Source organism: Felis catus, chromosome D4 (assembly GCF_018350175.1).
Source record: "Felis catus isolate Fca126 chromosome D4, F.catus_Fca126_mat1.0, whole genome shotgun sequence".
Taxonomy (NCBI): Eukaryota; Metazoa; Chordata; class Mammalia; order Carnivora; family Felidae; genus Felis; species Felis catus.
The window spans coordinates 80,731,811-80,746,312 of record NC_058380.1 but is presented as its reverse complement, the minus strand read 5'-3'; the positions used below and the strand labels follow the sequence as shown (position 1 = coordinate 80,746,312).

The 14,502-nt window shown below is 55.4% G+C and overlaps 1 protein-coding gene across 7 annotated transcripts in view; it reads right to left on the bottom strand.

The window, feature by feature from the left end:
- DAB2IP (DAB2 interacting protein) overlaps positions 1–14,502 on the bottom strand; it is a 187,855-nt gene that overhangs the window by 40,961 nt on the left and 132,392 nt on the right. Inside the window, exon 1 of one of the 7 annotated variants that reach the window (XM_045043354.1) lies at positions 4,737–5,791. The exons of the other annotated variants lie outside the window; for them this stretch is intronic. Coding sequence (XP_044899289.1) covers positions 4,737–4,906 — 170 coding nt within the window. The 5' untranslated portion in view covers positions 4,907–5,791. Of the gene's footprint in view, positions 1–4,736; positions 5,792–14,502 lie in introns of those variants that run through there. 7 annotated transcript variants of the gene reach the window in all.

Genomic DNA, 14,502 nt, shown 5'->3' with positions numbered 1-14,502 from the left:
GGAGGAGGTCAAGGAGAGGAAAGAGGCAGGTCCACAGCCCTGCAGGAACGGGCACCTGACACTCAGGCCCTCATTCCTTTCCCGAAAGGCTGTATGGCCAGAGGTGGGGACAAGTGAGGAGAGCCGTCCTTCCGAGCGCAGGGCTCAGGCAAGCTGGCTAAGGCCCTTCCACTGTCCATGAGAATGGAGGTAGGGCTGCAGGACTTGGGGCTCTCTTAAGGCCCCTAGGATCCAAGGGTGGGCAGGGCCTGCCCAGCTGCTAGAACAGAAGTGGGCAGGGGGGAAGAAAGGAGAGACCTCACTGCCTGGGCCTTGGTACCTGGCCCAACCAGCCCTCTAAGAAAGGTGGGCCATTTCCTGGCACCTGGAGCGGCTGGGCACACTGTAGGTGCTGTTCAGCCATCCTCTATCAATCAGAAAGGCCAAGGCCAGGCCGCGTCCTCAGGCCTAACTCTGAAAGGGTCAGCTCCTTCAAAGATTACCTTTCTGTTTCTGTTTCTGGGAAGTCTGGTGATCAATCAAGTTTGAAGCTGGGTAGGCTGCTGGTTTAAGAACACGGGCTCTGAAGCCAGACAGTTCAAATCTGGGCCGTGTCACTTACAACCTGGGTGTCTGTGGACAAGTCACCTGTTTCCCCTCTGTAAAATGGGCACTTGACCTCACAACAGGGTTGCTATGAGAAATTGATGAATTACAGAACAAGGCCCGGCTCAAAGTGAGCACTTAAGAAAGAGCAGCCGGATTAGCTAGGTTGAAGGAGGCTGCCCCAGGATCTGCTAGGAGGCACAAAGTGGGAAAAGGCTTCCTGGGTAGTGACCCTGGGCAAGTCACTTCTTTCTCCAGTCCTCAGTTTCCTCCTGTTAAAAAGGTGCGGCGGAGGTCCGACTGGAATCCTCAGTGACTACTATGCAAGACCACCCTGTAGAACTTCCCAGATGCCTGCCCTCCCCCAGAAGCATCCAGGCCAGAAAGCCATGGAGACTGGGAAAGGGTGGGCTGTGGCCCAAATCCTTAGAAACCTGTAAATAGCCTGCCTCTGTGCTGCACTGCTCCCAGGCTAACTGGGGTCTGCTGGGTAGGAGGAGGGAAGCAACAGAGAAAAGCCACCTGGCCTGTTGGGAGGGAGCAAAAGGCCTCCTCCTCATCCTTCCAGGGAGAACCCAGGCCCACCCCTGCCTTCTCTAGGTCTCGGTCTCCCCACACTCCCCACTGAGGGGGTAGGCTCCATCTCAGGTGTCTCCCATGGGATGTTAAGCAGCCAAGCTTGCTTTCCTGTGGGGAGTTCGGCAACAGCCACACAAGCCACCCCACACCTGCTACACAAACAGCCTCCAAGAAGCTGGGGGCTCCCTTGGCTCCAAGAGCCCCCAAGGCTTGACCAGTTTCAAGGCCTGCTTGTGCTAAAAGATGGGAAGATATGGAGTACCAGAGGAAACAGGTGGTCAGGAGGAATGTCCTATAGCCTTGGCAGAGCATATGACCACTATTTGTAAGGGGCAGTGAGAGACCCGGTGCCCTACACCCCACCATCACCTCCTCACCCACAGGGTTAGTCAGTAAGGATGGTCTCACTGCCGGGAGTCAGGGTGGGGGGGGGGGGAGGCGGAGTGTTGCAGGCCTGGGATGCAAGTCTGGTGGTGTCACTTAGCAACTATAACCTCTGGACAAGACCTTTCACTCTTCTGGGCCTCAGTTTCTCCGGGTGTAAAACAAGGAAATACTCTATCCCCTGCAGGTAGCAGATGTAACACTGATTAACCAGATGCAGAGGAAGCATTTAACAAAACAACCCAGCAGCCCAAGGACACAAATATCTGAGTGTCATTGATTCATTCAACATATACTGAGAACCCACCTGAGGACCATTAGAACTTAGGTTGTCCCCAACCCTAGGGTCCCTCCCCCAAGCCAAACACTTTCTAAACTTCCCGCACAGCCAGCCAAACCTTGGGGGAGGCCAAGGTCTTGGCTACCAAAATGCCCTGAAAAAGATCTCAAACTTCTCTGGAAGCCAAACCACAAAGGAGCCTTCCAGAGCAAAGCTATCAGTATAAATGAACCCTAGCTGTGCTCTGGGAAAAGTGAAAAGACCCTCTAAGTAAACCTAGCTCTACAATGTTCTTCTCTAGGGGCCTTGGACCCAGAGACAGACCGAATAGGGAGAGGGGGAAGAAAAGGGACAGGCGGTCCCACAGGCTAGGAAAAAATGAGCCACTACAGGGCAGTTAGGGAGCCCTGCAGAGAGAGGGAGAAGGAAAAGCCCAGGGAACCGCTAAAGAGCATTTGAGGGGGCCCCTCCAGCCCTCTGCATCAGCCTCCAAGGATTCTGCTTATAGGATTCGATGGGAGCACCAGCCACTGGTAAACCCAACAAAGAAGGAACGTCTGAGCCACCACCTGATCCTCCCCTGCTTCCCAGGGACTGGGCGGTTCTTCCTGCCCTTTCCTAACACACCTGTCCTATCCCAGTGGTTCTACCCATGGTCCCGAGGGCCTTCATGGGGCCGAGGCCAGGCACGGTTTCCATCCTCTCCTTGCTGACAGAGGACAGCCCACACCCTCCCTGAAACCCAGGTCACCAGAGCCTCCCTGCCACACTGAGGTTCTCCCAACTCCCTTCCGGCCACCTCACGCCCTTTCCTCCAGGGGTTGGAATTGCTCTCCAAGGGGGCACTCTCCTTTAGCAGGACACTTTGCTTTGGTGGTTTCATCTCCTTTGCTTTCACCTACTCTAGTGTGCTCAAAGGCCCCTCTAAGATCCTATCCCCAGCCCTCCCGTCCTTTGAGCTCCAGACTCACACATCTGCACGCTGGGCTGACATCTCCTCTTGGACGCCTCATAGAAGCTCCAGCCTGAAATGTCCCAAGTGGAGTCTCAGGAGCCTCAAAAGCCAGAAGCCCTCCCTTTCCCTGGCCTTCAGGATCCAATCCATCAGCAAATCCTATTGCTACCACCTCTAAAGTCTCCCTTGCCTGCCCCAGCCAGGAGCCTCACCGCCCCCCCACCCCCCACCCCCCCTGGCCCCTGCTCCCTACCAGGGAGCCAGACGGATGATTTAGAAACGCAAATCACAAATCGGATTATTTAACGCCTGGGCTAGAAACCCTTCCAGCCCTCCCTCCAGCACTCGGAATAAATCCACACTCTTCCCCAGGTGGAGGAAGGCAGGTGCCTACTCTGACCTCATCCATCAAACCCAACCCCCGCCCCCCTCCCTTGCAGCCTCTGCTTTCCCGCCTTGGGGACTTTGTACTTGCTGCTCCCTTGGTGGGAGGTCTTGTTCCTCCCCTGTCTGGGAAAGGCTGCTCCTGGAACTCAGTTATTCCCGAAGAGCCCGTCTATCACAGGTCCTGCCCCACCCCCATCACTCCCCACTGAAACACTTGTTTCCTTCATAGCATTCTGCTCATTCAGCCAGCAAATATTTATTTAGCGCAAACTATGTGCCAGGCACTATTTTAGGCACTGGGAATCCAGGTGCTGAACAAAGCAGACAAAAATCCCTGACTTACATTTCAGTAGGGCAACTTCACCCAATCTGGAATTACATTGTTTCTCCACTTATTTATGATCGTCTGTCTCTCCAGCACGGCCACGGGCGGGGTCTTGAATTTCTGCATCCTAAGGGAGACTCTGGAGAGCCCCTCCCTCTCCTGGTGTGAGAGCTCAGGAAGAATGTGTGAAATGAAGAACAAGGCGGCAAAAGAACCAAATCCAGAAAGACCAAGAAGTCAAGCCTTTACTGTCTCCTAGGGCAGATGCCTCTCACTGCCCGAGGGGGTCTCAGGCTTCTACAACTCCCCCCACCTTCCCCGCCCCCCTCCCCCCCCCCCAGCCCTTCTGGGGGACAGACAGCATGCACAAATGGCAGCTTTGGTCAACTGCTGGAAAACGGAGGGATGATTACAGGTCTGCGCAGTCAGGGAAGGCTTCTTGAAGAGGAAATGTGAACAAGGCCAAACCCCCACCCTTCCAAATCTAGAGAGAGGAAGGAAAACAGATTTGTGTTTTAGGGCTCTGATGTTCTTTGCGCTAGTAGGAAAAAAGAAAAAAAAACCCTGCTCCAAAAAAAACCCTTTACTTTTTATTAGTGTCTGGATCAATAAAAGTTTTAGGAGTAAAGCTTCTCTCCTGCAATACTAACTGCCAGAGAGACAGGCTAGGATTATTAAATCTGTCTCTAAGAGGCAGTGCTTTGTTTGCCCTTTTCCTCACCTGTGCGAGGAGCCCCAGGCTAAGAGAACAGAAGCCCGAGGGTCCTCATTGGCTCCTCGCTGGGCAGCTTGGGGTCAAAGCCCACCTCACCAACCCTGCCAGGTCCCTAGGCCCGGATCACCTTCCAGACACCCCACAGCCTAGACTGTTTTGGCCTCCTTGGTCCCATGCTCCTGGGCCTCTCGCTACCCTGCCACAAAGACTTGAAGTTCCCTCAGAAGAGGGCCTGATTCCCAGGAGAGAGCAGCCAGCCTAGCAACCCCGGCAGCACCTTCACTCTTCCCAAGCCCCGAGAGGTTCTCCCATTCAGTCCCCAAGGACCAGCACGAGAAGGGGCCTGGGCTAGCTGTTACAGTAGACCTCCTCAGAGCACCCAGGAGAGCCTGGCCTGAGGGCAGATGGGGTCCCAGAGCTGGGCCTCTTTGGAGCAACAGCCCCACACCCTCCAGGCAGATCCACACCCACCCACCAGGGAGGAAGTTTCCTGTGCCCCCTTCCTCCCACTGAGCCCAGCACAGACCTTAGCAGTGGAAGCGCAGGCCTCTCAAATGACCCCGGTCTGGACACTAGGGGCCTGGGAGCCAGATCTGGTTTTCGAGGATGGCCGGGTCTCCACAGAGCAGGTGCTCTGGCCCGGCCCAGAATCCTGCCAAGGTTGTCACCAAGGAGTCCGAGGCCACAGAGGCCCATTCCCGAAAACAGTGTGCAGCCGGGTGCCTCTCCCAGCCGGATCAGGGGACCTCTCAGCTCGGGCCAGCATCTAAGAGGTGTGTTCAGGCGTGCTTCCCCTTCCCGCAAAGCACATGCTGAATCTGTCTTCCAAGTTGAAATTTCAAAAATTACTTAAAAAAAAAACAAAAAACAACGGTGACAACATCTAGAGATTTCCGGGTTCTCCAGGGAACAAGTGGAAAATTACAGTCTTCCATACATGTAACCACATGGCACAACCTCCAGGTACAAGAAATCTAGAAAGACTCCAGAAAACCAACAGTTGCTTCCAGCCACAGGCAAGTCTTCCGGAGCACCTGGGCAGAGTGCAGACCTGGCATCAAGCTCCGGGTCCAGGAAGCTGGAGGAGCCTCATCCAGAAAGGTCCCTTGCAGGCTCCTCCCATACAGTGCTGACTCCGCCCAACGCACTATCCTGCCCCAGTCCCGCCTCTGGGCCTTTGCACTTGCTATTCCCTCGGAGCACCTCTGGCTCTGGGCAAGGCTGGTTTCGCCTCATTCCGGTCTCATATCAAGTCTCCTATCAAGTATCCTAGGAGAGGCCATCCCTGGCCCCTCCAGCTAAAGGAGTAACTTCCACCCCCACCCCCAAGTTACCACCCAGCTTCGTTTTTCCTGATCTGAAATCATCATGTTTGGCCCCCCTCTTTCTTCCACCGTTAAGAATGTCAGGTCTGTGAGAACAGGGACCTGTTCACCCTGGTAAGCCCGGAACACCTCGGATCAGTGTGTGCTGAATGAATATCTTTCAGTATCTTTCTGCAGCAGGCCAGCCACAGCTTTGTAAGCCTTGTGGGGTAACTTGGGGGGCGCGCCAAGCGCCGATCCACCAGCGGCTCCCGGCGCATTCCAACGGGCGGCGCCACGCCCCACTCCCCAGGCCGGAAGCGGCCGGCCCGGGAGCCCGCCCACTGGGAGCCGCACGCCCCGCCCCTCCCAGGCCCCGCCCCTCCAAGGCCCAGCGTCAGGGGTCGGTCCGAGCGGCCAGCTGCCCCAGGCTGCAGCCACCTTCCGCTGCGTTCCAGCCGCACCACCACCCCCCACCCCCCCCCCCCCCCCCCCCCCCCCGCTGCCACCGCGGAGGCCACACCCAGGTTCCTCGGCTCCGAGCGGCAGCCCGGGGCCCCCCCCAACCCCCTCCCACCACGCACTTCCATTGAAACATTTTTAAAGTGTGAACAAAGGCGGAGGTGCAGGCAAGGCAAGGGATTTGCCTACCCAAATCACCCGAGCAGAAGGGCCGAGAGAGAGGAAGCAGGCCTTGCTTGAACTCCGTCCTTGGTTCAAGTTCCTCTCCCCCCAGGTTCCTCTCCTGTAGGAAGCACCCATATCCTGAGTGGGACCAGCAGGGCAGGTGTAGGATTAACTGCCTGGAGGGAGGAGACACTCCGTGAACAAGGTCAGTTGCCCAGGTTTGGGAAGACTGTGGGGGCAGACAGCCCCAGTCAGACCCGTGGGCCCAAGTGCCACCCCACCCGCTGGCCTGAAGATTCATCCTCAAGCCACCCTCACATAGCCCTCACTGAAACGGAAATCCCCCTGGGAAGGGCATCCCCAGTCAACCCAACATTTTTGCCTGGAGTCACCCCCTTTTCCATTCCACTTGAGAAGGCCACATATTGAGCCTCTCCCACACACAGGAAACACCTCCTCTTCCAGCTCCCCCCCCCCCCCCCCGAAGCCTCCACGGGGCAGGGGGTGCTGCCGCCCAGCTTCCTGATACAATGAGATAATGAGATAACCCAATCCCTCCATGTAAATATGGAAAGAGAGGCTGGTGGGGGAAGAAAGCCCCAGCCTGGGGTCCTGCCTACTCCATGGCTTCTATATCCAGAGGCACCACCGGCCCCAGTTGAGTCCAAGGTGGTTTCGGCCTGCTCCAGTCCCTCCGCAAACAACTGAACTCCTATCAGGGGCCAGACTGCCCAGCACCTGTGTGCACGCAGGCAGGACTTGGGCCAGGACTGGGGCACCAAAGGCTGCTGAAGAGGTCTGACTGTGGCACCACAGCAGTGGGAAGCCCCAAACTGGGAAGTCTGTAACTCACTCTGTGCCCTGCTGTGTCCTCATTTGGGCTCAGCTCCCGCAGGGGATTCTGGCCACAGGTGAGCCAATGAGGCCTGCAGGTACCCACAGAGCCCAGGGGGCTCCTAGGCCGAGGGGCCCTTCCTTAAGCTCACAGCTTTCGTCTGAGTCTATCCAAAGTCTTCGTGAAAATTTCAAAACAGGAGAGAGGTGAGGCTGTAGTCACAAGAGAGGCCATATTCGGGCAGAAGAAGCCCCTTTGGCTCCCAGAGCAGCCAAGGCTACGGGAAGGAGGGACAGAGAACATCTCCCAAGCATCCCCTCTAGGGTGCAGGCCCTCAACAGACCTCCTGCTTGAACTCAGTCTGGCTCAAACAGGCCAATGATGTGACCACTTTACGGATGAAGCGGTCAAGTCCAGAGCAACTCGGCCACTTGCACAAGTTGACCCAGCTTCATCTGAAAGTAGATGTGCCTCGCCCCAGACAACCTGTTACCCATCCTGTCCTCTGACTCCATCTCCAATTCCAACACCTCTTCCTCACGGAGGCCTTCCCAGATTTCCCCCAGGCAGGAAGCCATCCTACCGGTTGCCCCACCTACTTCTAATATTTTGTTATGACAAAATAGGCCCCTACGACAGGGGCTTCTCAGTACAACAGCCGTCACAGAAGGGGGTCAAAAGCCAGAAAGAAATATAGCCTTTTCATAACATATATAATTGTCATATCACAATGTCGTACACCTGAAACCAATATAATATTATATGCCAACTATACTTCAATTAAAAAAAAAAAAAAAAAAGGAAACAAGCCTGTATTTGCGGTCAGAATCCCATCAGGCTCCCACACTCACCAGCCACTTTGATAAAGCTTCTTCCTCCATACCTTTCTAGCCTCAGCTCAGAGGACTGCACAACCTCTTGGAAGCTCCTTTCAGAGTCAACTTGAATGATACGTAAAAGCACAGAGCACACAGTGACTTGGGGGATTTCAGAGGCTGCCTGGATCCAGACCCTCCCGGTTCTAGCACCTCCAGTGAGCCAGGCCTTCCTAATCATTAGGTCCTACCTACCCATTGCACTGCACCTCCCCTTCATACTAGCAGCCAGCCTCGGGCTGGCCTTTTCTACTAGGCCCCAGGCATGCCCTGCCCTTCCTCCAAGCTCCACCTTGGCTCCCGGGGCTCTCCTCCCCTCCAGCCCCTACTTCCCATTCTCATTCAACTTTCCAGACCTAGCTTAATTGCCCCCACCTCTGGAAAGCCTTTCCCAGGGTCCCCAGGCACAGGAAGTACAAAATCTCCCCCTCCCTCTTCGGGAATTCCTGACCTGTCTCCTGCCCGTGCTCCACTGGGTCCTGCTGTGTGCCCTGGCAGGCCCCCTCCTTTGGGTCCATTCAGCTCTGGTTTTCCAAGTCCTGGGACTCAAATAAATGGGTGATGAACATGTACACCCTGCAGGCCAGTCTTCTCCCGAAAGCTCAGAGCCCAGATGTGGCATCACCTTTTAGAGCTAAAGATGTCTCACCAACTGGGCTAGGCTCTCTGGAGAACTCTGGAACCCTCCTCCCTCAAGGAGTTTCCCCTTTCCCGGTGTGCAAGAGCCAGCCCCAAGATTGTCAAGGAACACTTCCACACAATGCTTATACATCCCCTTCGGGAGAGACGTGTTCACAACCCAGGAGGGAGGACCTTTCTTGTGGCCACTGCTCTCTTCTCTCCAGACCCCATACAGATGATGGAGGCCCTTTCTGACCGGCCCAGAACTGGCTCAGCTAGAGGAGGGTGCTGATGTCACCCACTGCCTGAGGATGAGTCTGTGGGACAAAGGTGGGCACGGGACTGGAGACAGATGCCCTGCAGGAGAGTCGGCCCCGGGGACTGGCTGTTCATGGTCAAGAGCTGCTGAAGAGACAACTGCCCTATTTTGCCAAAGGTGAAAAACAAACTTGGTAATAGACTAAGGGCCGCCTCTGGATAGCAGCTGCAATGCACACCAGCTGTTAATTTATGTGAGCACATCTATACTTATGTGGTTTTACCATCACCGACAAACAAATGTGTCCTGGCACCTGCTATGTGCCAGGCCCGGTGCTAGGCTTTTTACATACATTATCTCGATTAATCCTCCAGAGAGCCATAAGCCGTGGGTAGCCACAGCGACATTTTACGAAAATGAGGCCGAAACACAGACAGGTTGGAAGAGCTGTCCGAGGTTACACAGCTTGTTAGTAGCGGGAGCTGGGATTCCAGGCCGCTCAATAATCTGGTCCCCCACCCCCTGTCTTTCTGGTCTAAGATGCCATCGCTCACCATTCCAGAGCCTTGGTTCTCGGTCCCTCTTTCTGTGCTCCCTACTCACCTGGTTTTGCATGGGGAGGGGGGGCAGGGAGGGGAGGTTAATGTATAGTGGCAGACCACAGCCACTCCCTCCCTCCTCTCCACCTGCTCACACACCTCCCATTAGGCCAGCCGGGCTCCCCACCTTCGCCACCTCCTCCCCCATTACTCCCATCTGCCAAGTCCCCGACCGGTGCCTTGTGGTGATGACTTCAGCTGGCAGAGAATCCTGGAAACTTTTCCTCCCCAGTGATGTTGACACATGTTCACTCAAAAATGCAATGTTCCCATCAAAGTATTTGGGGCGGGGGAGTTAATTCCCACCCATGTGAAGCCCCCTTGGGAAAACAGAAAGTAAATTTACTCGAACTTGCAATAAGACACAGTCAGCATTTCTTTCTTGGTTGTCACAGTGCCAAGTGCTGGGCAACACTCAGCATGGGGTTCCAGGGACTGAATGCTACCAAGGGGCAAGGGGGAGGGGTGGCTACAGTTTATGAGACTGGTTGCTAGACCCCTATCATGCAGTACTCTGGGGTCGACCGGTGGCCAGGTCCCCTCATCCCTAAGCCCTGCCCCCAAAGGCCCACGTTCCATTCACAGTGCTCCATCAACCAGGGCCTAGCTTCCGCATCTCTGACTAGGTCTCTCACTGCCCACTCCCCAAGTCCTGTCCCCACCCCACGACAGCAGGGCCCTGCCCTCGTGGCCATCACCCCATCACGTCTACACCAGTCCCAATGCCGGTGTTCACAGACCGGCCCTCTAGTTTCACCAAATCCCTAAAAGGTCAAGGAATTAAAACCCTCCCTGAACTGTCCCCTTACCTACCGCGTACCCCTGGGACCAGCAACACCCCCAGTTTCCAACACCAGGCACGGGTGTCTTCCTGGGGGGCAGTGGTGGCTGGCTAAGTACTAATTCATCCCAGCCCGGCCACTGGGCAACTAGAGGTACTGCCCTGTGAGGCCAGAGCAGGCTGAACTTGGGAAAGACCCAGCCCTCTGCCACAGAGAAGATGGACACAAGGAGAGGCCTGTAGACCGACCACGCCCTGCTCACAATTCTCCACGTAAGGAGACAGCGCTTCTGCAACAAGATGGCACCCATAGCCCATGCCAGGGTTCCCCGGAGCGCCGGTCTTAGATGTTCCCGGCTCCGAGAGGGTGCACAGAAGCATCTGCTTTGATTTCCACCCAATGTTTTCCAAGAGTCTATTACACGTATCTTTGTACAGAGCTGCCAGAGTCTGACGCTCCTAGCCTCTCTCCCAGGACACGCGTCAAAGCGAGGCATCACTGTCCCACTTTACAGATGAGAAAACAGGCCCGCCAGTCCAAGATCACACAGCTAGAACGTGTGTGACATCGGTATACGAGCAAGTGAACAAGACATGCCATCTCTGCCCCCAGGAAGCTGGCAGTCCAGCACAGGAGGGACAGAGACAGACACCAGCGCCACCAGCGCCAAACGAAAGCACACTCAGCCTGCAGGCCCAGAGGCAGCTGTGAGAGCATCCGATGCAGGCCCTGGCCCGACAGGGGACCTGTCTACAATGGCTGCGGGAACAGCACCTCCAGTTCGGGCGCAGGGAATCAGGAAAAGTTTCACGGAGAGGGTGTCCCAGCCCATCCACCTTCTGAGGTTTGGGTCTCCTACCAAGCCCTGTGCCCGGCACACGGCACAAGGGAATGAGCGTGGCCAGGTTAACTGTCCATGTACCAGGTCACATTCCCAGTACGACAGCCCGGCCCCGGGAGGCGTGTCGGGTACCCGCGCTGACCTAGGGATGAGGGGACGGATGTGCATAGCAGTCGAGCTCTCGCTCCAAACCACGCCGGTAGTCAGGTCCCGGCAGACCCGACTCCAAGGCCCTCCTCTCCAACAAGCAGCTAATTTCTGCGGGGCTTCGTTTCCTTGTCCGTAGACACTCCGCTGTCAGGAGCACCTGTACTGCGGCTGGATGCTGGACATTACACGCCCCGCGCCTGCAGCCTGGGCCCGGGAGGTGGTGCCCGCACGCCCCAGCCCCTGCTCCGGCAGCCTGTTGGGCGAATGGGGTGTTCCTCTTCCCAAGCCACGCGTGCTGGGGGGTGGCCACCGACACGGAGTTATAATTGGTGAGCCTGGCGGCACACAGCCCAGCAACACACCCAGCGGGTGATGGCGTTGCGGGGGAAATAGCTGAGCACAGCAAATACAGCCGTTGACCCAATTCAGTTCCGTTCGGTCTTCGAGAAAATAATTGAGTTTAAATGAATAGGTTTCCCGTGTCCCCTCCGGCCTCAGGAAGGGTGGAAAGGGAGAAGGGGAGACAGGAACAGTTCCCCAGGCTCACTGTTGGTTATTTTTGAGTCATTAGGCCCGTGAAAGGTTCCTTTCTTTCCACGGTGGCCAGCGGGGCTCAAACATGTCTGGTGGGCAGTGAGGCAGAGTGAAAACTACGCCAGGTGGGCGGTGAGGACAAAGTGCAAGGCTTGGCCTTACCAACACCACCTTTGTGGAGGGGCCCAGTGGTCCCCTTGGGCCCCAGGCTCAGTCTATAGAAAGGGAACAATACCCCCACGCCCCCGGACACATCCCTCCCAGGGTCACTGGGAAGAGCTCAGGCAGGCTAAGCCAACTTGAAGGTCTTGCAGGGACTAAACGAGTCTGGGGTGATTTGCAGTGGCCGGTTCCCTGCCCTTCAGGAGTACAAGCCCAATGGCACCACACCTGTTCATTCGGGAAAAGCCAGAAATCCAGATTTCTCAGGACAATGTTCCATGGGTGTTGAATGACTTATCGGTAACCCATTCTTTAAAAGACACCAAAACACCTTTGCGCCCTCTCAGACCCAGTGAAACCTGCCTGTGGGCTATGTGTGGCCACGAGCCACCTGTGTGCCACTCCGATTTAATGACAACTAGCGTCCAGCAATTTATGATGTGCTTGGTGCTCTCCTACCTGTTTGCTGCCTTATAATTTTCTTTGGCTGTGAGGCCAAGCCCAGCACTGCTAGAGTGGGAGAGGCAAGAGACGCCCTCCCCTCAAGGTGGGACTCTTGAGACCCCAGGGAAGGATGAGGAGGGGCTGCTCCCCCTCTGCTATGGGAAGGTGGGTGGATGGGCTGGGACTGGTTTCATCCTAGAAATGAGGGGCCCTGGTCTCACCTCCTTTGCTGCCGTCGATTCCCCGTTAGGGTCTCAGCTTCCTCTTCAGCCAAAAGGGAGTTTCTTTCTCTTTTATGTTTATTTTTGAGAGACAGAGAGAGACAGAGAGAGACAGACCAAGGGAGGGGCAGAGAGAGGGAGACACAGAATCTGAGCTCTCAGCACAGAGCCCGACGTGGGGCTCGAATCCACAAACTGCGAGATCATGACCTGAGCTGAAGTCAGACGCTTCACTGATGGAGCCACCCGGGAGCCCCAAAAGAAAGTTTCTGAGAGGACCAAATGAGAAAGGGAAAGCTGCGAGAGAAAAAGTGAGCATGTGTGTCCGGTCTCCGCAGAGAAGCAGTGCCGCACGCAGAGTGGAAAGAGTGAATCAGCAAGACCTCGGGTCATTTCGCCAACTGCCAGCTCTTGGCTGTGTGGGCCTAGGGAAGTTACCTAACCTCTCTGTACCTCGGTCTCTTCCTCCGTACACCGGAGGTAAGACGCTTTGGCACACAAGGCTGTTGTGACGATGAGAGGACATGATCGCTGTCAAATGACTGGTAAGATGCCTGGCACACAGCAAGGGATCAAAAAATGATAGGCATTATTATTATTGTTATTGTTATCTTCGGTGAAAAGCATGCCAGAGAATTCCGAGTGATTACAATAATGTGGCACAACCAGGCAAACTTGTTGTTAACAGATGAGGCCACCTATAATTAGCACAATCATTACGTATGCAAATGGAGCAGCTTAGATGCTGGAAAAGGGTGTTCTTTGAAGTGTGTTTAAATAACCCCTCTCCTCTGGCTGCCTGCCCTCCCCAAATCTTGTTTACACTATTAATTTCATTAGCAAACATTTTCTTCATAAAGCAAGACGGATTTCCAAACCAGTATATATATATTCAAATCGAGGAGGTTTTCAACCATTTGAACCCCTGCCCATCTGACCTGGGGGCTCTCCCTGGAGGGAGAATTGTCTGCAGTGGGGGGTGGGGGAGCGCCTCAGTCAGATGCAGGCCAGGGGGGCTGCCAGTTACTGCCTCCCCAGCCTCTTCCCTGCTTCCCCTGCCCCCCCACCCCCACCCCAGCAAGTCAGGCCAGAGAGCTCCACCAGTGAGCATACAGAGCTGGGAGAGGAGAGGGGGTATTGGAGGGGTGTTCCTGGTGCGGAGCAGGAGCCGCACTGGAGGAGAGGTATTCAGCAGCTTTAATGTGACTGGTGAGTTCCTGGGAGCCGGCGCATGTGGTATCAGGCATACCACAATACCCCTTTACAACCAAAAAAGCCAAGTCTCGAAGAAATTTGAGGAAGGACTTTGTCCAAAGACACATAAATAGTAAGTTGTAGAACTAGACTCAACTTGGTTTGGCCTACTACCTCTGGAGTCTGCTCTTCTGGCTTTGCGCTCAAAGTGCACTTAGCACAGGTCCCTACCTGGAGAGGCCAGAGTCAGTTAATAATCCGAAATTGATCCCAGAGCCTTTGAACTGGGAGGGATCATCAGAGACTGACCTGAGTTTTGAGCTGCAGATACTGAGGCTCAGAGAGGTCTCGTCTGTCCCACTGGCAGAAAGCAGAACCTGGGACCCAGGGCCGCTTGCCCTAGGCTTCCTGCTTTTGCATTCAGATCTTTAAACACAAGACAATTCAACAGTCTTCCTCCCCATTAATAGCTAGCTGGGTCAGTGTCTTAACCATCCCTGTATCCCCTGGGCCCAACAAGACCCAAGCAGACAAAAGATGCTCAGGAAATGTGTGCTAAACAGTCTTCTTACCAAAAGAGACAATGCTTAACAGCTGGAACAGTGAGGCCAAGCAAAGGAGATGAGCGGTGGCTCAGGGACAAGGGCTACGGCATCCATCCTCTGTGGGAGAGTTACACAGAAAGCCGGACAACTTGGCCACCCTCAGCCTGGGAAAGGCCCCCCTTCAAAGCTTGTGTCCGCTGAAGCCTGCTCCAGGGGCAGGCGGTGAGCTGCCTGGGGAAATGAAGAGAAGTCCTAACAGGTATGTCAGCCCCTCCCTGCCCCGGCTGGCTCCGACCCCC